Source organism: Pseudorca crassidens, chromosome 10 (assembly GCF_039906515.1).
Source record: "Pseudorca crassidens isolate mPseCra1 chromosome 10, mPseCra1.hap1, whole genome shotgun sequence".
Lineage (NCBI taxonomy): Eukaryota > Metazoa > Chordata > Mammalia > Artiodactyla > Delphinidae > Pseudorca > Pseudorca crassidens.
This window is the reverse complement of record NC_090305.1, coordinates 103,025,071-103,052,244: the sequence shown is the minus strand read 5'-3', so window position 1 is coordinate 103,052,244 and position 27,174 is coordinate 103,025,071. Positions and strand designations below refer to the sequence as shown.

At 36.6% G+C, this 27,174-nt stretch overlaps 1 protein-coding gene across 10 annotated transcripts in view; it reads left to right on the top strand.

The window, feature by feature from the left end:
• The window catches only part of TMCC1 (transmembrane and coiled-coil domain family 1), a 219,858-nt gene that overhangs the window by 157,375 nt on the left and 35,309 nt on the right, over window positions 1–27,174 (top strand). The window contains exon 1 of one of the 10 annotated variants that reach the window (XM_067755575.1): window positions 19,890–20,171. The exons of the other annotated variants lie outside the window; for them this stretch is intronic. Within the exon in view, the coding sequence (XP_067611676.1) occupies window positions 20,109–20,171 (63 nt within the window). The 5' untranslated portion in view covers window positions 19,890–20,108. Of the gene's footprint in view, window positions 1–19,889; window positions 20,172–27,174 lie in introns of those variants that run through there. 10 annotated transcript variants of the gene reach the window in all.

The window sequence follows — 27,174 nt, the reverse complement described above, 5'->3', positions numbered from 1 at the left end:
AATTTGATTCTAATTAAATAACAGTCCTTTAAACTAAAAGTAGGCTCATTTGTACCTAAATTCATATACGTTTCACCTTGAGCGTGGACAGGAGTGTGTGTGCGTGTGTGTTATAAGGTGGAATGGGGACAGGGTTGGAGGTAGGAAGGAAAACATTCTTCTCTTCAATAAATAGTCTAAAGAGGTCTAATACAGAAGAGACAACCTCAGAGATGCTCCTTTCTAAATCACCATAATTGTCATCTTCTTGTTTATAGTCCTAACCTCCATATGTAAGGGGCGGGGTGGGGGTTGATGGCAAGGGAAGGGCACGAGTGTGCGTGTGCATGTGTATGTGTGTGTATGAGTATGAACTGCATGTGCATCTTCAGTACCTAAAGTACAGGGATTCCTCTACCAGTTAGATATATTTAGGAGCCTGTATTTGATTTTTAAATAGTTTGGGGAACAATTTAGAATTCTTTTTCCAGACAAATAAAATAAGAAAAGTTGAGATATAGAAGCCCAGGAAATATGATTAGAATATGTCCTTTCATTATTATCTGCTCTTAATGAAAAGTTTAGTGGTTGTTTGAAGTCTGAGGATAAATAGAGAATTCAAACTGTTTAGAATTGGTACTTGGGTGGAAGACAGTATTTTTTGTTCGGTAGAACCTTGTGAGGAAAAGTTTATACAGAATCATTCCTGGGGAGTGGAGAAGCCTAATTCAAGTTGGCTTTTTTTTTTTTTTTTTTTTTAGTGGTTCCTCATACATATTGTCTATTTGAAAGATCTAGGGACCTGTTAATTTAATCAATCTAGGGACTGATTGCAAGTTCAGGGAAGACATTCTTATGAGGGTCCCAAGGAGCTTTTGATGCCCAGTTGAAGTTCAACAATATTAAATGTCTTTGACATCCCCTGCTGCACCAAAGTGAAGCCTTCTTCCTTATTAGGGAATTGGATCCTATATCATCCTATTTTACAGTTATCTGGTGGGTTCACAGGAATTTTTTTAAGTGTCCTGGAGTTAAAGGCTTTTCATTTATTCTGTTAATGGCCATCACTGGAGATGAGGTGTTCAGAAAGATCTAATACTCCAAGATAATTCTCACAAAAGAGCTATTAGGGGGCTTCCCTGGTGGCGCAGTGGTTGAGAGTCCGCCTGCCGATGCAGGGGACACGGGTTCGTGCCCTGGTCCGGGAAGATCACACATGCCGCGGAGCGGCTGGGCCCGTGAGCCATGGCCGTTGAGCCTGCGCGTCCGGAGCCTGTGCTCCGCAACGGGAGAGGCCACAACAGTGAGAGGCCCGCGTACCGCAAAAAAAAAAAAAAAAAAAAGAAGAAGTAAAGACTACATGGATTAGTATGTGAATGAAATGGGGGAGTGAGTAGTCTAGAGGAAGTTTACCATAATTCTGCATCTTCAGATAATTCTTTTATATATATATATATTGAACTATAGTTGATTTATAGTATTATGTAAGTTTCAGGTATATAACATAGTGATTCACCATTTTTAAAGTTATACTTCATTTATAGTTGTTATAAAATATTGGCATATTCCCTGTGCTGTACAATATATACTTGTAGCTTATTGATTTTATACATAGTAGTTTGTACCTCTTAATCCCCTCTCCCCATGGTGCCCCTTCCCCCTTCCCTCTCCTCTCTCCTCAACTGGTAACCAGTAGTTTGTTCTCTCTATTCAGATAATTCTTTTAATTTCTAAAAGCTCTGTTTTCATTTTGAAGAAGAGAACTGCCAACTAGGTCACAAAATTTGCAAGAGCAGTAGAAGAAGATGGAACTTTTATTACATACTTCTTCCTAAACTAATACTGCTTTTACATTCTACATCATTACATTTACATTTATCCTACATACATTTTATCATACATGATTTATCAAATATAGGTTATTATATGAAACAATCTAATTTTTGTCTGTTTATCTTAGGTTTCCCCAGTACAAGCTCTGGTAAATTGCTTGCATCATTTGACTCACTGTTACTCTCCACCGAGTTAATTATATAAAAATTACCTCTGAGTTTTGGAGCTGGGTAGGGAGAAATAGTAAAGCCAAGTGCAGGACATCCAGGTGGCAGCTGTTCATACCTCAAACGATGAGCAAGGTCTAAAGACTATACACAATTAATTATTTCTTTGGGGGCATGAAAGCAGGATTAGAGTAAGGCAGAACTCTTACTGGTTCTCACTGACCAGGTGGTTGTGGTTTTGACGATCAGAGTGAATATTTTCACCTTGGAGGCAAGGGTTCTAGGCTGTAGTGCCACTAGAGCCTCAGTTGTCTCTAAAGAGGAGAATAATATCAGCCAGAGGCTGAGGCTCAAGAGACGTGGTTTATAGTCCCAGCCCTATCACAACTAGATAGGAACTTGGGGATTCATTTAACATGCAAGAGCTTTTATTCCTCACCTGTAAAATAAGACTATTTCACAAGATAACCTCTCAAGATCTTTAGATTTTAGCAGATTCAGAATTTACAGGTACAGACATGTATAGATTGATTTTAAAAATAAAGTAACACATTTTCCTATGACTCAGAAATGGACAGAGACACAGGTCTCAAACTTAGCATATTTTCTCTTTCTAGTTTATTAGACTGAAAAAGCAATTTCTTAACTGATTATTTTTCTTTGATTACAAAGTACTCATAGAAGTTAAATGAGGAATTTTACTGGACTTAAACTGGAACTACTAGTATATAGGAAAATCTGGATTTAGACAAAGCCTTATAACTTTTGGTAGGGTGATTATTTACTTTCAAAAGCAGGCATTCTAGATTCCTTTAAATAGCCACTTTTAAGTCCAGTATAATATTTTTAAATGTAATAAATATCATTCTATATGTAAATCCTTAATTTACACATTATTTTGCTGAAACAAAATCTGCCTTAAGTGAGAATGGCATACCTTAATTTACATGATATTAATCTCTATAGCCTACCAATTAATAAATAGAAATTTAAAATTAATTAAAAAATGTACAGTGAAATGGGTGTAACCATATGGTGTATATATGTACTTTAAACATTTACTTGATCTAAAGTTTCTAAAACATTGAGAGTCTTAAGGTAAAACTGTAATGCTTCAGGTTTTTTTTCCTTTGTTTTTGGCTCCCTGTCGGGGAACTGAACTCAGTTTTCTTATTAATGTTAAAATTAGGTGTACAAAGGTATTTTGTGGTTGTTATTAATTCTTCGAAAAATAGACAAATTTTCAGTCTCCTTAGCATTAAATTGTTACTATTAAAGTTTAGGAGTACATAAATAAATACTTTACAAAAGAAGCCCTAGTTCCTAGGGCATTAGATTTTCTAAGTTTAATTACCCTAGATTAAACTCATTTCCTTTTTTAATAGGATTACTATAGTAGTAGGGATATTCTGAAGACATAGGATATCTAGATTTCAGCAGTACATTAAAAAAATTTTTTTAAATTAATTTATTTATTTTTGGCTGCGTTGGGTCTTCGCTTCTCTGCACGGGCTTTCTCTAGTTGCTATGAGCGGGGGCTACTCTTTGTTGCGGTGTGCAGGCTTCTCATTGCAGTGTCTTCTCTTGTTGTAGAGCACAGGCTCTAGGCATGTGGGCTTCAGTAGTTGTGGCTCGCGGGCTCTAGAGTGCAGGTTCGGTAGTTGTAGCACACAGGCTTAGTTGCTCCGCGGCATTTGGGATCTTCCTGGAACACGGATTGAACCCGTGTCCCCTGCATTGACAGGCAGATTCTTAACTACTATGCCACCAGGGAAGCCCCAGCAGTACATTTAAGAGAGTTTTTCATATCTTTTGAGGGGGAAGTTATAACTGATTATTCATAACTGAGTAAGTGAAGGAATGAGTGAAAAGAGTTCTACAATATCATCCTGGAACACAGTCTCTGATGAATTGTTGCAATTTGCTTCCTGTCCTTTTCAACCTCTTCATTAATCCTTGGCTAAAGACATTGCCATGCTTAGAGTTGAAGATGTCAAGCAGCTGAAAAGAATAATTAAATTTTTGAGCTGTAAAGTTGGAATCCAGTGGTATTCTCAGACGTAAAGCATAAGTCACCACATTATGTGATTTATGGAAAGATCAACTGTTCTTAACACCATTTTCAATTAAAGAGAAAGCAAACACGGGGACTAAATTAGATGCTGTGACTAGGTTCTCTAGCAGATCTCTTAACTCAAAGTATTTTAGATACTGTGGGATCTTACCTAGTGGGTAAGATCTTAATTAACCTAAATTAGACAAAGCTCTTGTTACATTGCAATACATTTTAATTAGATTGTCTTGGGAATTCCCTGGCGGTCCAGTGGTTAGGACTTGGTGCTTTCACTGCCAGGGCCTGGGTTCAATCCCTGGTCAGGGAACTAAGATCCCACAAGCTGTGTGGCGCGGCCAAAGGAAAAAAAAAAAATTAGGTTGTCTTAGTCATTCTTTGAAATTAAAATTCTAGAAAAGAAGCATTATTAATATTACCTTAATATTAGGATGTTATAACAGAAACATTGTTGTTGATACACTTACAACATAAAACACCCTGAGAGAAAACAGAGTTCCCAGTAGTTGAAAAGAATAAGAGAGATGCTTAACAATATCCCCATCTCAGTTTTGTTTACAAGGAGCCACTAAGAACAAAGAACATTTGTTGTCAGTTGATCATGGGCAAATTTGTCTTATTAAAGTTTTCCCCTTAACGTGCACGAGAAAGCACTAAGTTATTAGGAATTTTAATTAGGACTTTTCCTTTCCAGCTCCCTAGACTAATTGTCTACAAATTCTATAATACCCTATGAAGCCTTAGCAATCATCTAAACTTTAAAGTTAATTTTAACTTTAAAATGTTTTGAAAATTAATTTTTATCAAATCATTAGGAGATAGAGGTAATTTTGTCAGAAAATATTCATGGGAAGATAGAAAATGTTTTTTTCCTGAGTGACTGCCAAAGTCAAGAACAAACTAGAGGCAGTTCCATATTGATTTTCTAAATAATGGCTTGGAAACAGAGGTCTTCCATATTTATTGCTTCTTAGTCTTATGTGAGAAATTTGTCTCCTCATTTTAATTGTGGATGCTTTCACTTAATCATGGGGTAAACTATCTTTTACGGTCTGTTACAACTCTGGCTTGGAATTCTGTGGAGAAAAAAAATTTGTAACTCTACCTTTTATGTGGTTGTAGAATATCAGAAACTAACTCAGTCCTTAGAGGACTAAAATTAATTCATAGGCAAACACTGTCTAGCAATCAGAGGTGGCTCTGTAAAACATTGAATGCAAAAAAATGGAAGATTCCAATTCAGAAACCAGCCACAACTATCTGTAGATTTAAATAGCATAAGCATGTATTTGAGGTGATATGATTTATATTCTTATTTCTTATGGATTCATTCAACAGACATTTATTGAGCCTACATTGTCTGCCTGGTCCTGGAGAACCAGAAGGAAATGTAGGCCCCACCATATGTATCCCCCTTCTTTTATGTAATTATAAATAAATTGGTCTCATAACTTTTAGGGAGCCTTACTTTATGAGTAGTTTCACTGGGACCCCAGGTTGTTGACCTGCAGCTGTAAGTCCTTATTTCACTGTTACCATAGTGAAATTACAGAGTTTAGTGATAGCCTGTGTTAATTAACCCATTCAAATACTGTAGCAAACCTACGTGTAGTCTAACGGAATACAGAAACCTCGGAACAGGGTTTCCTCTCTCTTCTGTGAATACATCATTTTATTGCTATATTAGATTTTTTTTTTTTGGAAGTATTTCAAATAGGTTGAGCCTAAGGAAATCAGGCCAGTGAACATGATGGCATTTATTACTGGATTCTGACAAGTAAAATCAAGATTGAAGGCTTATAGATATTTAATGAATGAACCATATTTCATGAAAATTCTTGAATTGTAAAGTTCAGGTGTCCAGGAACTTATCAACTCCTACCCCACCTCCACCTCTCCACCCCACTGCCCACCCTGGCTTTTGGAAATGTGAGAGGGTATTTTGGTTGTCGCAAAGATGTGGAGAGGGGAGTGATTCTGGCTTTCGTGAATAGAGCCCATGGATGACATAATGGCCAAAATGTCAGGAGTAACCCTGGTTGCAAGCAGAGCCCCCGGCATATTTCATCTCCCTCTGCCCTTCCCTCTTCTTTTCTTTTCTCACTGGAAAGGGAGAACCCCAGCAGTACAGGTATTAGGGGTAGCAGTATGCTGTTAGCACCCTGGTGCTCTTGTCACAGCACTTATTTGGTGCCATTCCCTCTTTTTCATCTAAGATATTTTTCTGAGGAAACATTGATGTCTAAATTAGTATCTAAAGTGCTCAACATCGCTAGTTATTAGAGAAATGCAAATCAAAACTATGATGAGGTACCACCTCACACCAGTCAGAATGGCCATCATTATAAGTCTACAAACAACAAATGCTGGAGAGGGTGTGCAGAAAAGGGGACTCTTCTACACTGTTGACAGGAATGTAAATTGGTGCAGCCACTATGGAAAACAGTATGGAGGTTCCTTAAAAAATTAAAAAGAGAGTTGCTGGACTTCCCTGGTGGTGCAGTGGTTAAGAATCTGCCTGTCAATGCAGGGGACACGGGTTCTAGCCTTGGTCGGGGAAGATCCCACGTGCCGCGGAGCAACTAAGCCCGTGTGCCACAACTACTGGATCTGCACTTTAGAGCCCACAAGCCACTACTACTGAGCCCGCACGCCACAACTACTGAAGCCTGCGTGCCTGGAGCCCGTGCTCCACAACAAGAGAAGCTACCGCAATGAGAAGCCCGTGCACCACAACGAAGAGCAGCCCCCACTCACTGCAACTAGAGAAAGCCCACACGCAGAAACGAAGACCCAATGCAGCCATAAATTAATTAATTAATTAAAAAAATAGAGTTGTCATACGATTGCACTCCTGGTCACATTTCCAGAAAAAACTCTAATTTGGAAAGGTACATGCACCCCAGTGTTCATACCAGCACTATTTACAATAGCCAAGACATGGAAGCAACCTAAATGTCCATTGACAGATGAATTTATAAAGAAGATGTGGCATGGATACACAATGTGACTACTACTCAGCAATAAAAAAGGAAATAATGTCATTTGCAACAATGTAGATGGGCCTAGAGATGATCATACTAAGTGAAGTAAGACAAAAAGAAAGACAAATACCATATGATATCACTTACATGTGGAATCTAAACTGTGACACAAATGAACTTATTTACAAAACAGAAACAGACTCACAGACATAGAAAAGAAACTTATGGTTACCAGGGGGAAAGGAGGTGGGGGTGGGGATAAATTAGGAGTTAGGGATTAGCAGATACAAACTATGATATATAAAATAGATAAACAGCAAGGTCCTACTGTATAGCACAGGAAACTGTATTCAATATCCTGAAATAAACCATAATAGAATAGAATATGAAAAAATATATATAACTGAATCACTTTGCTGTACACCATAAGTTAACACAACATTGTAAATCAACTCTACATCAGTTTAAGATTTTTTTAATATAATAAATGAGTTAGCATCTGAAGGGACATTAATTCGCTATACTTTTTATATTAGAACATATTTATTGACGCCAGTAGAAGGTGTGCGTTATCTTCCTTGTCTTCTTCCTTTTCCCCTCTGTGATTATAATCATAAGTATACTATTGCTGTGTATATATCTATTGTATATACATTGATTGCAGTTCACTGAAGTGAGTTTATTGGAGTGAGTTGTTTCCTAGCTTCAGCTTAGTGAACCTGTGCTTGTGATAATTTCAGGAACAGTACAGATTCTCATTCAGCCACTTTGACTACTATAAACCTGATGTGAGTTTGGAATTTAGAAGTTAGTTGCTTTGACCTTAGCAAGACTTGTTCCCTTATACGCTGTTCCTATTTAATGTAAGCACACTTGGGCCAAAGAACATGTAAATATTTGGCTTCATATTTGTCATCTTACATTAAATGTTGACACTAGTTAATAGAAGTATGTCTAGGAGATCCTTTTCTTTGGATCAGAATACCAGCTTCACTTTCTTTCTAACCATTTCTAAATGATTATCTTTTCCTTATTGCAATTCAAAATATCTAAATTTGAATTCATAATTGTCCTTCCTAAAACTAACCCTGTTTTTCATCTTCCCTATTGCGTCATCACTCTCTTAGACTGGAAACTTGGGCCTCATCTTTTTTTTTTTTTAACTTTAAAAAAAAATTTTATTGGAATATAGTTGATTTACAATGTTGTGTTAGTTTCAGGTGTACAGCAGAGTGAGTCAGTTATACATATACGTATATCCACTCTTTTTTAGATTCTTTTCCCGTATAGGGGCCTCATCTTTATTCATTCTTCTCTTTCATCTCTAATATGTAGTCAACAAATCCTGTTGGTTCCTTCTTCAGAAGAATCACTAGGCCTTTCTTTCACATTTCCTCTGCCACTACTTTACTCCAATCCTTATCATGTTTCACTAAGAACACCTCTAGTTTCTCACCTCTCTTCAAGCTTTTGACTTCTCAGGTTAAAACTACCAGAGTAGATGGCAGAATGCGTTAAGACATAATGTCTCAGGAAAAAACAGGAGACAGGTGAATATTTACTCTGAGATCATCTAATCTGCAACAGAGTAAAATTTATCTTTGTCTTTTGTCCTAAATTTTAACTATTCCCAGAGTTTTACTTACTCATTTATTCCTTCATTTAATAAATGTTTAATAGTATTTATTAAGTATATGTTCTGGTGTAAATAGCTAAATATTATATTTATTGTCTTTGCATTTTCCTTTGACAATTCATGTGTTGTCTTCAATTATCCTATTTATGCTTTCTCTAGTTTTTCAACCTCAACCTTGCAAGCTCTAGTCCTATTTCTTAGGTACTAAACCTCGATTCATTTTAAGCTCCATAAATCACACAAGTTCCAAAACTGATGGATAGCAAAGCAAGGACTCAACTCCATCTCTTCTGCAGACCAGCAGCCTTCCAACCGCATCTTACTAATATAATAAGGCCTGTTGTCTAAGCTTAATGACATGAAACAATGGAATACTATAATGTGATGGTATCTCAAGAGAAAGGGCAAAGGAATGAGAAATTGGCCCTTAAATTGTTTTTTTATAACAAACTTTAAGAAGTTTGGAAAGCATTATATTCCCATAAGTAGCCAGTTAATAGCATACATGTCTTCAACTTGCTTCCTACTCCTTCTTGGTTGTATTTTTATTTTGCTATTCTTAAAGAATATTTGGAACCACTAGGGCTGTATGCAGTTTAGTGGGAAATTAAACAACAAAGAACAATGAAGCCAGGTTATTTAAAAATGTAATAGCTTCATATCTTCCCCTGCCGAAGCCATCTATGGCTAGTAAGATTTTGGAAAGAATAAATTGAGTCAATCCTTGTTCTTCTCACATGGACTTGAACTAGCCCTCAAAAGCCATTTTCTTGCTCTTTTAGCAATTTTTATATTTTCTGAGAATGTGAAAAATGTGTTTGTTTTTTTATTCCTGAGAGCCCAGTATGGTCTGTTCTTCACCTGTGATTGGAAGGTATAAAATAGATATTAAGTAAGGATTTTCAGTAGATAGCTTATGTAGATCTGATATTCATGGAGCATAGCAAGAAAACAGCTTCTTACTGTGGCGAATAACATTTTCTAAAACAATATAGCATTACCTACGTATTTCCTCCAAGTGGTAGTTTCTCAGACATAGAATATGCTTGAACATATTCTAATGGTTTACCATATACTTTTGAAATTTGAGTTGTTTTATTTTGCCTTTTTTATTAACTTTTATTGGAATATGGTTGCTTTACAATGTTGTGTCAGTCTCCACTGTGCAACAAAATGAATCAGACATATACATACAGATATCCCTTCCCTTTTGGACTTCCTTCCCATTTAGGTTACCACAGTGCATTCCCAGTTCCTCCCACCCCACCCCTTTCCCCCTTGGTATCTGTACATTTGTTCCCTACATCTATGTCTCTATTTCTGCTTTGCCAATAAGATCATCTCTAGATTCCACATATATGCATTATTATACAATATTTGCTTTTCTCTTTCTGACTTACTTCACTCTGTATGACACTCTCTAAGGCCATCCATGTCTCTACAAATGACCCAATTTCATTCTTTTTATGGCTGAGTAATATTCCATTGTACATATGTACCACATCTTCTTTATCCATTCCTCTGTTGATGGACATTTAGGTTGCTTCCATGTCCTGCCTATTGTAAGTAGTGCTGCTATGAACATTGGGGTGCATGTGGTTTTTTGAATTACGGTTTTCTCTGGGTATATGCCCAGGAGTGGGATTGTTGGGTCATATGGTAGTTCTGTGTTTAGCTTTTAAGGAACCTCCATATTCTTTTCCATAGTGGCTGTATCAATTTACATTCCCACCAACAGTGTATGAGGGTTCCCTTTTCTCCACACTCTCTCCAGCGTATTGTTTGTAGATTTTTTTGAAGATGGCCATTCTGACCGGTGTGAGGAGATGCCTCATTGTACTTTTGATTTGCATTTCTCTAATAGTGTTGTTGAGCATCTTTTCATGTGTTTGTTGGCCATCTGTATATCTTCTTTGGAGAAATGTCTGTTTAGGTCTTCTGCCCATTTTTGGATTGGGTTGTTTGTTTTTTTGATTTTGAGCTGCATGAGCTGCTTGTATATTTTGGAGATTAATCCTTTGTCTGTTGTTTCATTTGCAAATATTTTCTCCCATTCTGAGGGTTGTCTTTTCGTCTTGTTTATGGTTTCCTTTGCTGTGCAAAAGCTTTTAAGATTCATTAGGTCCCATGTGTTTATTTTTGTTTTTATTTCCCTTTCTCTAGGAGGTGGGTCAAAAAGGATCTTGCTGTGATTTATGTCATAGAGTGTTCTGCCTATGTTTCTAGTGTCTGGTCTTACATTAAGTCTTTAATTCATTTTGAGTTTATTTTTGTGTATGGTGTTAGGGAGTGTTCTAATTTCATTCTTTTACATGTAGCTGTCCAGTTTTCCCGGCACCACTTATTGAAGAGGCTGTCTTTTCTCCATTGTATATTTTTGCCTTCTTTGTTGTAGATTAGATGACCATAGGTGTGTGGGTTTATCTCTGGGCTATCTATCCTGTTCCATTAATCTGTATTTGTTTTTGTGCAAGTACCATACTGTCTTGATTACTGTAGCTTTGTAGTATAGTCTGAAGTCAGGGAGCCTGATTCCTGCAGCTCTGTTTTTCTTTCTCAGGATCACTTTGGCTATTCAGGGTCTTTTGTGTTTCCAAAGAAATTGTAAAATTTTCTGTTCTAGTTCTGTGAAAAATGCCATTGGTAATTTGATAGGGATTGCATTGAATCTGTAGATTGCTTTGGGTAGTATAGTCATTTTGACAATATTGATTCTTCCAATCCAAGGTCATGATTATCTCTCCATCTGTTTGTGTCATCTTTGATTTCTTTCATCAGTATTTTACAGTTTTCTGTGTACAGGTCTTTTGCCTCCTTAGGTAGGTTTATTCCTGGGTATTTTTTTGTTGTTGTTGCAATGGTAAATGGGATCGTTTCCTTAATTTCTCTTTCTGCCCTTTTGTTGTTAGTGTATAGGAATGCAAGAGATTTCTGTGTATTAATTTTGTATCCTGCAACTTTACCAAGTTCATTGATTAGCTCTAGTAGTTTTCTGGTGGCATCTTTAGGCTTTTCTATGTATAGTATCATGTCATGCCCTTTTTTTTTTTTTAACATTGAAGGTATGATCTGGGATTAGAGGAGATGGGGAATTACTGCTTACTGAGTACAGAGTTTCAGTTTTGGATGATGAAAAATTTCTGGAAATAGATAATGGCAGTGGTTCCACAACATTGTGAATGTACTTAATGTCATTAAATTGTACACTTAAAAATGGTTGAAATGGTAAATTTTGTGTTTTGTATATATTACCTCAATAAAGAAAAAAGTTTTTTGAAAAACACTGAAGGTATGACCTCACTTAGAAAACTGAAATCAACCTGGTCCCACTAAAGGCTATATTTTTTCTTCCTCATAAGCCTGCTATTTTGAAAATGTTTGTTTACAAACAACATATATTATTTTTCCTGGAAAAAAGAAAAGTAATTAGGAACTAAGAGCCAGTCAGCATTTTTGAACAGCACCAGTATAATGATACCACCTGGAGTACTTAAAATTCCAGATAAAATTAAATATTTGTCATTTTAATCTGCATATACGACTTCATTATGGGTGAATGTACACTTTCTATTGGGCCCTTGGAAATCTGGAAAACAGCTTGACCCTTTTACACACCTCAGGTTGGAGACCACTGTTCTATACTATGTCATGACATCACAGATACTATTTTAATATACCATTTCATCTTATGACACAAATTGCTGTATGATTCTGTACTTGCTTTGCAGGTGGTGCTTGGGGGTTACCTGGCCCTTCCTTGATTGGAGGCTGATGTTCCCATCAGGGCTTTATGGTACTTTACAGATGTGAGATAGCTCCCCAAACACCTTTGAGCCCCTTAGGTGGTACATGATTCCTTTGAGGTAGGCAGAGCCTAAATAAGCAACCTTCACTGCTTATTGTACTTCTTCAGTTAATTGTCTCGAATATGAAGGCAGGTAATTTAACTAATTTCTAAAGAAGTTCAGTGCCTCTATTCTTCCTTCCTAAAACCTCATAATTCTGGTATTGGCTTTGGCACTAAGCAAAAGCTTCTGTTGCTCTCCTTTCTGAACTAATTGGTTCTAAGCAGTAAAATAAAGTACTTGCCTTATTTAGAGGTTCATATGACTATATTAATCTCAAAAGAGTTTAAACTCCTTTACAGTTCCTCGCTTTGTCATTTTTCTGCTCCCCCACCCACTGGCTGGTTATGGGGGTTTACTTTTTCATAAAGAAAGCCGCTGAAGTCAAAAGCTACCTCTTACTGAATCCCAGTGGGAGGTTAATACAGTTAGGGACTTTTTAGCTGAACTGGTTGCCAGCTGGAGGAGGGCAAGAGAAGAGACTCCTTGAGGAATGCACAGCCAACTGATGCGACAGGTTTTAACTTCAGTGCCTTCCTTGCAGATCTGTTCTCTGCTTTCTACAAATACAGATAGTAATTGATTTATTAGATTTATCATCTTTCTTCCTTGATTCAACTTTACTTTTCCCCATCTTTTGCCACTTTGGGAAAAATTTATCCAGCCAGTCATCAGGCATCAACATCAAGAAGGTCAGTCTGTAGAAACAGAACAAGTTCCTTCCTTGGTCTTCGGACTTTTTTCCCCAGTGGATCCTTCATGAATAAAATACAGTAAAGCGTGAAAGAGAAGGAGAACATTAGGCATTTTATCCAAAAAATAAAGTAGTATCCATGAGGTCTGACAGCTGAGGTAGGTTTTAATAATACAGAAAAGCCTCTGGAATTAGCCTTGGTTTTTATAAGGAGTATCTTTTGTCTGGGATTTGCTTCCAAATAATTGCAAGGGAGGGAGGAAGTACCGGCCATGAATTAATAATTGAAGCTGGATAAAGAGTGCATAAAATTCATTATCCTCTCTACTTTTATATATATTTGAAATGTTGTATAACAAAGAGGTTTTTAAAAGACATCTTTTCCCCAGGAATTTTGGAAGGATAAAATCTATTTCCTTATGAAATTTTAAGCATCCCCCCCGCAATACTCAACAGTGTTGAACACCATAAGGATACTATTGTAGGTTTGTATTACTGAGGGAAAAAATATTTTCTTGTCAGATATAATTCTGAATTTAGTAGGGTTTTTTGTTATTATTTTTGTTTTGTTATTGTCCAGATTGTTTTATTTATACAGCAATGTGTCAAATTATTTCAAAAACTAGATTCTAGTGAAACTTGTGTTCAGCTTTGTTTCCATCTGAAGGCATGTTCAGTAAACTTTAATCAGTATTGAGAAGTCTGAAAACTACTCAATGAAAAAATAGTATTAAACAGTTTCTTTATAAAGTAACACTTAAACGTTTTTAGTTGTTTGTAAAGGAAACTTTTTGTGTTATCGTTAAAATATCCCTGATATATCTTTGGGTGGTAGTTAGTAAAGGAGCCTATTTTCTCAGTCTGGGTCCTAACTTAACTTTACTGCTAAATCCTCGGTGTCTTGTAGTTTGTCAAGTGATCACACTTATTAAAATATCTATGCCAATTGAGATACTATAACTTTGATCTAAAGCAAGGGTTAGCAACCTTTTTTTTTTTTCTTTGTAAAGGGCCAGATAGTAAATATTTTAGGCTTTGAGGGCCACAAAAGTGCTCTATTACATATTCTTCTTCGTTTTTTTGTTCTTAGAACTCTTAAAAATAGTTCTTAGCTCTTTTGTAAGATCCTTATTAAAACAGGCAGAATTAAACAATTGCTTTTTAATTAGATGCTTTACAAAATATTAATAAAAACTAAGGACCCAAATGTTAAAGGTTATTTTCAAAGGTAAAATTATGACTCTTATACAAAATGAATATATGTCAAAGATTGTATTTAACTCACTAATTAACCAATTATTAGGAGCCAGTAAGATATTAAAATGAGAATTAGACTTATGGAAATTTATATTCTCTACCAGACAAAACTGATTTGTATTTCATCACCAGCGCTGTCCACAAGGTAATTTCCGTCTCTACAGAGTTTCACAATAACCTAGCCAGAGACAAAGATGCAGACCTTTATACTATCAGATAACTCCAAAATATCCAGTAGACAACACCAGATATTCCCTTGAAAGGGCACGTAAAATTTTTTACCATTTTAGTCTTTCACAGTTTCTGCTGACAATCTCCCATCCCTCTTGTGATCATAAATAATTTCCAAAGATTTTTCTTGATCGCAAAATAGTTGGTCTGTTTAGGTTTGACCTGATTATTTATATAGATGCGTTAAGAGTGCTAATTAATCATACAGACAGCCTTGAGTTTTCTTTGAAAATCCACAGTGATACAGTTTTGAGTAATTACTAAGGCTACAAGGTTAACTTCTGTATGGAAGTTTTCGTAAAGAATTTTAGATTGGACTTTTAAACACCTCTATTATTTACTATCCCAAGGTTAGGAAACCACACCTAAGAAACTCTCTGACTAGATTTCATCTACAGAGCTGATAAATTTGAATGAGTTAATCTCATCTTTAAGTCCCCAGCATTTGCTGAGGCTTGCTAGGAAGTAAGTGACCTTCCTTACCACCGCTAAGCCAGGGACCCTGTAAATCAGGCATCAGGTCGGTTTTCCTGGGAGGGCTTCTTTTTAGACATTGGCTCCATATATAAAGTCAACTATTCTTAATATGATTTTTCATGTATGATTAAATGAGAATCTTTCTCAAATATGACATTCCAGGTATGTATGGTTACAAAATCCAATTATATCCTAATAAAAAGGAGATAAGATACTAGTATTGATCCTATACAAATAACTGTATTGCCATAAAAAGTTAAGGAAAACTCAGTAAGTTTCTGAATGCTGTTGATTCAGTAAAAATCAGATACTACTTAATGTTTTATTTTAGATCACAAAAGCAGAGTCTACTAAAATGTGAGTTAGAAATAGTTTAAGAAGAAAGTAAAAGGGCTTTCTCATGTAGCCACAAAAAATAGAACATTAAGAGAACATCAACAGTATTCTAAACAAAAAACCACAATAAAATTTCCTTCATCAGTTCATTCCGTCCTGAATAGTTAGTTCTTGCTCAAATGGAACTTGGGTCAGCAGTCTGCTTTCATGAAACATCTGCTTCTGGACTGAAAAGCATCATGGAAATCCTGGTCTAGTCCACTGGTAAATCCTGAAAGTTATCTAAGTGATGTCAGCTCAGAAACATGTACCTAAGGGTCTGTTCTTTGGAATAGCAATAGTTTGTAGAGTAACTTATACATTCCTTTCTATGAGACTCTCAAAGATAGTTTTAGGTGTAACAGTTAACCTGAAAGTTTCATTTTTCTATATTTAGGAGCCAGTCTTGGGAAGGCCAAATCAAAAGAATTGTTGAAAGAGATTTGGACCCTTCATTAAGATAGGAGCATTGATGAGAAACAGTACTTGGTTATTTAATCAAAATGACAATAAAACATTATAATAAACATGTAAGGGAATGCAATTTTAAAGAACTTAGCTCTTTCACAAGTAAAAAACCTTTGTTCTTTCTGGTTGTTTTGTTTTGTTTTTTTAATCATTAAGAACATTGTAAATCCAACATAAGGCCAGAAAGTTATTCTGCTATCTAGGCAAATTACACAGAAGATAAAGAATAATCTTTCATATTATAGACGAAGGCATTAATCAGTAAGCCAAAGAAACTAGCCCATCAAAACTGATTGAATTTTGCAAAATTTGGACATATTTCATATCTTCTTTTCAGATCCCAGTAGTATAAACCAAAGCAAATCAAATTCAGTTTCTAAGACTTGTCTTTCTTTCAAATTCTGGAACAAACTGCCACTTTACTTTGGGACAAAAATGCTCTTTTTCCTTCAGAAACAAAAGGACTTTACACCTTGTACTGTTGCTCCTAGCGTAGTTCGAACCTCTTATATCAATTATATTTCAGAGAGAAGATTAGGTGGAGGGAATGGATAATAAGAAATATCTGTCACACACAAGGATTTTAGCAGAACAGAAAGGCTCCTGAATACAGATAACAGATTTTCTACAGCCCCACACTTCTCTTACACCTTCTTAAAGTGGCAAAATGAACCCGATTGGTAATATGACCTGAAGATATAGCCACTCTAACAGCATATAGAAATAAGAAGCAAATGTATATCAACTTAAAACTATGCTTAATAATCAACATTTAGTGTTCTATTTACTTAGAAATTTATCTGAGCATCTAAGAATTATTTGTTAATTAGCTTCATTTAACGTTAGTCCAAGATTTTAAATTGCCATAAGATCTTGGAGGTATTTAAGCTGACACATAATTGCTATTGATATAAAAAGTTATCCAGGGGGACTTCCCTGGTGGCGCAGTGGTTGGGAGTCCGCCTGCCGATGCGGAGTGTAAGGATTCGTGCCCAGGTCCGGGAGGATCCCACGTGCCGCGGAGCGGCTGGGCCCGTGAGCCATGGACGCTGAGGCTGCGCGTCCGGAGCCTGTTGCTCCGCAACGGGAAAGGCCACAGCAGTGAGAGACGCGCGTACCGCAAAAAAAAAAAAAAAGTTCTTCAGTATTACGACTCAATTTAGATGAACACAAATTTTCATTTTTCTAAATATCAGACATTATATAAGAAGAATACTATTAACTTGTTTGATCAGTAAACCTGTATAAGTAAATTTAGGAAGTTCAGATTAATTTTAATCTGAATTAAAACAAACCCAAGTAAATTAAAATGTGTGCAGTATTATACTTGGACAAAACTAATCTTTTTTCTTTGTTTTTTTTTTTGTTTACAAATCTAGTCTTGATTTGCAAAATATTTAACTTAATTATATGAATTTGGATTTTTTAAATGTTTCAGAACTAGTAGTTTCTGTAGGAAGGATTTTTTTTCTTTGTCTAACATATTTGAAGTATTACATGTTCAGTTCGTTTTCTTGGACTTCTAAGAATATTTGATACGTAAGTGCTTATTTAGCTCTATAAAACCAACGAGAACAGAACCCCTTAATTTAAGAGCTATTATAATTAATTTTTAATGTCTTCTAAAAATAGGAAAACATTTTATACTTACACAACAAGAAGTCAAGATCTTTCTGAATTACAGACACAGACACACAGAGAGCTATGGCTTCAGTTCTACAACTTCAGCCATGAATCAAAAGTAAGCGCAAAACCTTACCAGTACAGATCTCAAAGAGCTGTTCCCCTTTCTAATATATACAGCATTTTTAATTGAGTTGAGCTCAATGTAGACAAATGGGCAAAAAGAAAAGTCTAACAAACTGAATTCTCTTTTGGTTTATTACCCAACAGAAAACAGATCTATTGTGTATCACTTTTCTGAAGAGACCACCACATGGTCAAATTATTAAAATCAAATTCTCATTCTGTGCTGCCATCAATGAGGAGTAATTTATCATAAAGCAGAAACAAACAAAATCAGCAAGAGAAAAAAAATCAAAAGAACCAGAAAGTAGCAAAATTAATGTTCTATTGCCAGTTGAGATTTTCTTTGGGAGCCAAGAAGACTTGTACCCAGGCTAAGGCAGCCAGTGAGGGGTACTTCTCTGACAACTTGGGTAAATTCATTAGCATCTTGGTGGAACCTCAAAAACTGTTTGAGAATAATTTTTTGTAAGGTAAGATCATGACCCTCATATAAATACACAGTGAACATTTCTTACACACAAGGTCTTACACACCCAGGAAACTCTTCAGGGCTGCTCTCTACATATGGCAGCTCATCCAGTCAAGGCAAGTTTTGATCTTATGACATCTTGTCTCAACACTTGCTTCAGTGATCTCAGTGGGAAGGAAAGAGAATAAAAGAGCTCATGACAGAAATGTTTGGTTTGGTTTTTTCTAAGTGATGAGGTTACACATAATTTTGCTTTCTTTTACGCCCACTCGTGTTTTCAGAGTTTTCTACAATGAACATAATTGTCTTAAAAGAAGGTATATTTAAAATGCTAATAAACAGAATTGAGCAAACATCTGCTAATGTTGATGCTAGCAGTGCAGGATTGGGGTTTTTTTTTTGTTTTTTTGTCATTGTTTTTGTAGAAACAAATATTTACTCTGTTGAAACCTTATAACCTAATTTTTAAGCAAAGACACAACTTATATTAAGTCATAAAATTCTTTATTAATTTGTTCTGGAGAGTCAGGGTCTGAGTTCTGTGCCTCTAGAGATAAAAGAGGAATTTCTGGAGCCATGATTTTAACCCAGAATTTTCTTCAAATTCATTCAAGATACTTTGGATTCCATTCAGAGTACTTTCTCTGATTTTAAATGAAAAATGCTAAGGAAGCTGGTGAATGCTGATAGAAGAACCTTCTTTGACCTCTCAGTACTGTGCTGGCTTGAGCTTCCAGCCCCATACTTAAATTTAAGTATAGAAATGATCACAGCTTTAGGCTCATAGAAAGGACTTTACTGTACTATATCAAATTGTCTTCATGTTAACCTTTGTGCATGTTAACTTCAAAAAAATGTTACTAGCTATTATACATTGTACATGCTACACTATATTTTATAATCATTAAAATTCTTCCTGTGTGCATTTCCCAAAACTACTTTTATAAATGAAGAAATAAAGCTCAGATCTGATAGGTTGTTTAAGGATAAATCCCAAAGTGACTTTTTCAGTGCAGAAACAGTTTCTTCAAGACATTCAGTTCTTTCATGCAGTATCGTGGGTATTGAATAAATAGTATGTGATGGTACAGAAGCTGAGCTCAGGTTTACGATTGTGGTGTTTTAATCTGTTGCTTAAACTTCAGAGACCTTAATGCTTTTCATTCAGAAGCTTTTTCTCCCTTTTTCCATAGTGAAAAAGACTTCAGGGTCTCATGCTCTGCACAAGAAGTCTTTCTGAAGTCTTTCTCTTGCTCAGTTTTCATTTAAATGACTTTGTGAACCTAAAATGAAAATAAGAGAAGAAACATTAGAAAAGCATAGAAATTTGTCCTGCCGATCTTTTAGTCCTTTGTCGAAACATGGGTAGATTGTTTTCTCTTTGTATTTATTGAACCAAGCTACCTAAACAGTGCTATCCTATTTAGAATGTTTTTAACCTTCTTTAAGCTATTCTCTAAACCTTATCTGGTTTTAAAGGAAAATACAAATGTGGATGGTGAATTAATGTTCTGTAGCTTTAAATTCAGCCAGTTTGGTGCTTTTGTCTCTTATAAAAGATGCTCACAGCTCGAGAAGAGAGGCAGCTACTGTCTGTGATCTCCATTCTCAAACTATTCAACTATTCATTTGCATTAGCAGCTCTAGCAAACTGCACCCACATCCAGGCGCGCGCATACACATAAACACACACACACACACACACACGCACACACATACACACACGGATGCTTGTTTGGCAGAAGCTTTCTGTTTATTCAGCAGAGTCCTCCCTGGCTCCCAGATGTAGAAAGCTCTAAGAGTTGATGCAGGAGACAGAACCGGAACTGTATGAAGGCTGAGGAAGGCACTGCGGAGGATTGGCTATGCAGGGATGTTGATGTGGTGTGGCTGTACCTGCCTGTTCTGTGAAAGTCACTTCTCTGAAGCTGTGAAGGTGAGAAGCCCAGGGATCAACTAGAAGCTTCATTTCGGCCGGCTGTTGGCGGGGGAATGCATTCCCAGTGGTAGCTGTCCTCATTTACAGCGTTATTCTCGGAAACCAAGTATGTGCAGCCTTGACAGACTATGCCACAGCTCCTCTGCAGTTTGGAAGCTGGGACAAATGGAAAGAGCTTAGAGCCAAAAGAGGTTGTGATTGTTTGCACGATCCAAGCTTGCTCTGGCAGTGCACAAATGAAGGATGAGCTTTGTGGCAAGCAAAATCAGCAGACTGCCTGACAGGGGGTTTTGGTAAGATAAATGTGTTGCTTGTGTTTTGGGTCTCCACCACCTTGCCCCCCATCTTTTCTTGTTTTTTTGGTTTTACTTTTCTGTATCAGCTATATAGAATTGACTGTTAGCAATAACTAAAACATTTTAGAGATTCACATTTGGTGGTAAGGGATAGCCAAGGGAGCTGAAAGGAAACCATTATTTCTGGTCATTCAGTTTTGTGACCTTCAGAAATAATCATCAAGTTTTCTCCATATCCATGAAGAGGCAGAAGCTAGGAATTTCCAGAGCAAAGAACGCTAACAATAAGATATCCCTTCTCTTCTTTGAACAGTCATAATTACCCCCGCTCCTTTTTTTTCCCCCCCCCCAGCTTTCCCTATGGCCTGAAGTGGAGAAGAAAAAATAAAGTCTTCTTGCTCTTATTAAATTGTTGCCACTGGAACAGTAATAGGCTGAGAATATAAGTATGGAGGTGGAGGAAGGCAGGTTGAGGAGTCTGCTATTTTCATAGCTGTGCATTGGTGGGTGTTTATCTTAGATTCATTAGCATTGATGTTCATTATCAAGTGGTTGTTAGTGCTTTATCTCTTTGCCTGTACTGTGATTTAATCCCTTTTATGTTTTATTTTGTACAATTTTTCTTTGCCAGGCCCAGTTGTATCATTATGAGGCCTTTTTCTGTTATTATTAATACATATTCACGTTTATTAGAGAAAAGATGGTTGTAGAAAGTAGCCCTGAAATACTTATGGACCTCAAAAAAGGTAAAGATATTTTCTCTTTAAAATCTAGGGTTTGCTTTCAGCAGATTCTGGAGTCTTGATTTGGGGATCTTTAATAAGCATTTTATTGCAAGTTAAAGAAATAGTCACATTAGTTTTGTGAAATCCTACCTTACTCTAATCTGCCTTAAGTTGGATCCTGTTTCTTGTGTTTTTCTAAGCATGAAGGTTTACTTTTCCTCATCCTTTCTTAGGCAAGTGTTGCTGGATGGTATGGTGACTGTTTTATTAGCCTACCTCAGACCTTGTCCTTGAGCCCCCCCACTTCTCACCAGTGGAGAGAGCCAAGTTTTCTAGCTGCTTAGAGGGGCACAGAAGAAAACCATTGACACCTGGCTTTTTGCTGACTCACTGGTTATATAAGCCTTGTAAATACAGCTATCCATATACTCCATTAGGTTACTGGGCAGGTGGCCCCCTCCTTGTTTACTGGCCTTTTCCTTTCTCATCACCCTTCTGCTTCTTCCTTAAGTTTTTGGTAACACAGTCTCAACCTTTCACCAAGTGAGTTCTAAGAAGCAGTGAATAGACAAATCTTTTTTCTTCTATTGAATTGTTGGGTTAACTGTGTATTTTCATCTTGATTATGTTAAAATTCCAAATTCTATATTTTCTTGGCACATGAAACCTACAGTATTAATACATCTTTTCATTTGTGGGCCAGTTAAAGTAAAAACTTCCTTTTCTGTCTTTGAGAACTCAGTTTAAATGCCCCTGTTCAAAGAATTATTCTGTGACCTCCCAGTCTAAAGTAGGTTTCTCGGCCTTACATTATTCCTTTTCTCACAGCACTGTGTTCTTTTTCTTTGCAGCACTTTTCACAGTTTATGTTATTTGATTACCCGTTTTTCTGTTTCTGCCACTTTTCCCCACTCAGCCCTAAGTGTCATGAAGGCAGAGAGTTTATTTTTTTGTCAATATATGCCAAAGCGCCTAGCAAAACGCCTGGCTGAGAGTTGAAGAAATGACAATAGGCAGTATTACATGTGTAAAGACCCTATGCTGATGTCGACTGAAAAAAAAATGTACAACGTCAGAGTTGTGAAGTAAGTTTTATTTGGGGCAAAATGAGGACTGTAGCCTGGGAGACAGCCTCTCAGATAGCTGTGAGGAACTACTCCAAAGAGGTAGGTGGGGAGTTCAGTATATATGTGATTTTGGTGAAGGGGGATCATGCAGTCAAGCACACATGTTGACAGAAAGTTGCCACTAGTCACAAGGAGCAGATGCCTCCATTAATGATTTAAGTGCTTTTCTAAATATGAGAAGATGCAAGAAATTGGGATCATAAAATCTGAAAAATATCTAACGATCTGAAGCCCTGTTCTGCCAGTTTTTCCCGGAGCACAGAGTGCCTCATTCCTGATCTCTGCCCTGGCTCCTTTCAGGGTGTGTTGAAGGTCAGCAATTATGGTGGCTAGTGACTTCATCCTTGTAGAGGCAGATGGTGAGCAACAATTCTTCATCCACAGTGAGAAGAAACAGGATGAGCAGCAGGGTCTAAAAAAGGCCAGTGTGGCTAGAGTGAGAGGAGCATGCTATAAGATGAAGCTAGAGAGAGGTCCAGAGCCCAATCAATCACATAGGACGTTATAGACCAAGTTCACATTCTTGTTCTTAATATTTTAAGAGTGTGGAGAGCTACTAAAATAATTTAAGCATTGGGTGATTTAGGATTTCCTTTTTTTTCTTCTTTTAATTCTTTAGTTTAATTGAGGGCCTAAATGAATGCAGCTAGATCAGTCAGGGCAAGTGATTCAGGAGAGAGAGGACAAAATTTTTTTTTTAATAGTTCTGTTCCTCAATTTAATCTTTTTTTTAAAATAAATTTATGTATTTATTTATTTACTTCTGGCTGCGTTGGGTCTTCGTTGCTGCTCACGGGCTTTCTCTAGTTGCAGCCAGCAGGGGCTACTTGTCGTTGCCATGCGTGGGCTTCTCTTGTTGCAGAGCACGGGCTCTAGGCGCACGGACTTCAGTAGCAGCATGTAGGCTCAGTAGTTGTGGCTCGTGGGCTCTAGAGCGCGGGCTCAGCAGTTGTGGCTTGCGGGCTTTAGAGCACAGATTCAGTAGTTGTGGCACACAGGCTTAGTTGCTCCGCGGCATATGGGATCTTCCTTGACCAGGGCTAGAACACGTGTCCCCTACATTGGCAGGCAGATTCTTAACCACTGCACCGCCAGGGAAGTCCTGAGAGGACAAGATTTTGTCCTAAGGGTTTGACGGTAGAAATAAGTAGAGATAGGTGGGAAGTATTATAATTTGACAGAAATTTGGAAAGTAAAATACATAGGACTTGGTATTGGATTGGATATAGGTAGAAGGCAGATGATGTCAAGGATGATTCCTGGGCTTTGGCATGGTTTGGTTTGGCTTGTGTAACCTGATGGATAGTAATGCTTTCCCTGAGGTATAGAATACTGTAAGAGAACCAGGTTTCGAGAAGGATCACAGTGTTTGGTTTTGGTCATGTAGATTTTGATATAGTCAAGTAGCCCTTTGGATCTGTACATCTAGATTCCAAAGGAGATTGTACTACCTTTACCATTGGGAAACCTTTAGTGATATCCTCGGAATAAAGTCCAAAACAGTTTAGACCTACCTTGGGAGCTTATCTCCCACCATAGCCCTCTCCTGTGCCATACTTTTACAGTCTCATGAACCATTCAGTCGTCTTGAAGAGGCTATTACATTTCCTTCTTCTGGGCCTTTGCTCATACTGGCGGTCAACCTGAAATGCCTTTCCTTACCCCTTCTCATTTTTATCAAAAACTTCTTCCTTCAAGGCTCATTTCGTTTTTCACCTCCTCCAAGAAGCCTTCCCTGTTCCCTCTCCGTTCCTGTATTCAAGAAGTACTTTACCTTCATATCTACCATATCATTTGCTTAATCAGACCTGTGTTTCATTTCTCTGTCTCACCAACTAGGTTGTGTGTTTCTTGAGAGCAGGGATTCCACCTTTGTTCAGTACGTTAGCTAAGAAGAACAAAGGATAATTGCAAAATTAATTAAATAGTAGAAGCCTTGATCTTTTCTACACCCTGCTTCCTTAGTCTCATAGCACCATGAAGTCCATCTATCTACTGATTTTCTCTAGGCTGTCTTACATTTGTACCTTATAGATACCTACATACAACTTTTCTACCTACATAGTAGAAAAGTTCTTCCTTTAATATGCAAAATCCCTAAGCTAGTCATTTTCATCACATACTTTTTTACTTTTACTTTATTTGTAATTTATCAGAAAAACTGAAATCTTGCTGTTACTTATCACACGTGAAAGAATTGACCAAGACAGGAAGGACCAGAATTCATGGCTGATCTTGTTCTCTGTGTCTCCTCTTTTCCCATTCTCTGGAATAATTCTAGAACCCATGCAGTACTTTTTTCAGTGAGGTCACTTATTGGCGTTTAAGACTGGGTAAGGCTGTGCGTTGCAGGAGGCGTGACCCACATATTTCCTAGTGCTCCCTGATAGGATAGCACTGTCCACAGTTGAGCAAGCCTCCCCCCAGGGAACAGAGTGTAGAAATGCACAAACAAGTTATGAAGGTTGGCTCCTTCCCATTTAAGTAATTCTTTCACAGAGGCTTAAGCATTCAATTTGTCTCTTCAGACATCTTTAAATAGTTGAATTTCCTTCTTATTATCTCAGTTAATATTTGTATGTATTGATTTTCATTCTTTGGAAGCCTGAATTTCAGTGATTTCTTACCCCTTTTAGGAGTTATAGATACCTCCATTTAAAAACCTGAGAGACAATTGGACTACCCTCTGAAATTTATACCAGTCACATATTTATGCTTTTTTTATATAGATGTGTTCAATTTAGACCTTTCTTTTAGCGTAGTTGTCCCATTATAACTTGGAAATATGAACTAGATTGTATCCCTTATGTTCTATTTGAGAACGTTGGTTTATATATCATCCATTGTCGTTACAGATCTTGAATGAGAAGAATCTAAGCAGCTCTAAACATTATATCACAAAGGAATGACTGTAGTTCTACCATGATTTGATTACTTGCAACTAAATAAAAATTATTTTAAGATAAATTTATTTAAAAAGAGGGACAGATCATTATTGCACTCTTGATAAATTCTTCTCAGATCAATTCTGTTCATTAAAAAATATATAAGATCTTTGACAAGTGATACTCTAGGCTCTTACCTTTCTTAGAATTTGTACTTAATTTTGAGAACATAGCTGCTTTTTTGTACAGTAGAATAAAGCAGATACACATATAAAGTTTGAATACCTGCTGTGTAAACTATCTAATATCTTGAGAGTCATCAGTTTTTAAAGATCATAGAAATGTTAAATTACTTTTTGCCTGTACTTCCCTTTATGTTAGCTGCTTTGGGACAGTGCCATACTACTACTATCTGGATAGCTCTAGTAGTACCTCACTTCATGCTCCATATATATAATATATATATTTAATAGACTTTAGGAAGGGGGTTGTAATCCTAAATATGGGATTCCCATCTGGAGTCTGACTTTGTAGAAATCATCAATGCCTCCTTTTTATGTTGATCCAACTGGTGGTAATCGTGGCTGTTACAAAAAGCATTATAGGGAAATAGTTAAGGACAAGGACTCTGAAGCCAAAACCTATGGGATTTAAGTCCTGGCCCTGCTGCTTACCGTTGTGTGACCTTGTTACTTTACTTCTCCTAGTTCAGTTTCCTCAGCTGTAAAATTAGGGATTATAATAGCATATATTTCCTAAGGTTGTTGTGAGGGTTAACTAGGTAAATATAAGCAAAGCACTTACAGCAACACCAGGTACATAGTAAACATTCAATTACTAGTACATTTAAGACTATCACCATCATCATCAGATTTACGTATAAGGCGGATTGAACCTTGAGCTTTCATAGCCTCAGAAGATACCTATCTGAGGAATAAACCTAGTGAGATAATCCTAGAAATGTTCAAATAGTTCACATAGGAAAGTAATAATGTTGGGCATTTAATTCATAAGCCTTTCGAATTGAAAAATGTCTGATGTCTGAGCCAAATATTTAAAAAAATTTTTTTATTAAAGTATAATTGACTCACAGTGTTGTGTTAATGTCTGCTGTACAGCAAAGTGATTTAGTTATACATATATATACATTTTTTTATTATTCTTTTCCATTACGGTTTATCATAGGATGTTGAATATAGTTCCGTGTGCTACACAGCAGGACCTTGTTGTTTATCCATTCTATATATAATAACTTACATCTGCTAATCCCAACCTCCCACTCCATCGCTCCCCCTACTCCCTGCCCCTTGGCAACCACAAGTCTATTCTCTATATTCGTGAGTCTGTTTCTGTTTCGTAGCTGGGTTCAATTCTGTCATATTTTAGATTCCACATATAAGTGATATCATACACTATTTATCTTTCTCTTTCTGACTTAATTCACTTAGTATGATAATCTCTAGGTCCATCCATGTTGCTGCAAATGGCATTATTTCATTCTTTTTGTGGCTGAGTAGTATTCCATTATATATATGTACCACATCTTCCTATCCATTCATCTGTTGATGGATGTCTAGGTTGTTTCCATGTCTTGCCTATTGTAAATAGTGCTGCAATGAATGTTGGGGTGCATGTGTCTTTTTGAATTATAGTTTTGTCTGGATATATGCCCAGGAGTGAGATTGCTGGATCATATGGCAACTCTATTTTTAGTTTTTTGAGGAACCTCCACATGGTTTTCCATAGTGAGCCAAATATTCTTAATGTATGACGGTAAGATATTTCAAGGAGCATTAGAAGTCAGTCTTTGATTTAATAGGATCCTATTATAATGCAGATAAAGTTATAAATAACCTTGTTAAGACCTCTTGGTATTACAATAAACAAAAACACTTTAGGTTGTAATGAAAGAGAATTGTAAACAGCCAATACCCAAAATAGTTTCTGAATAGATAAGTGAATAGGAA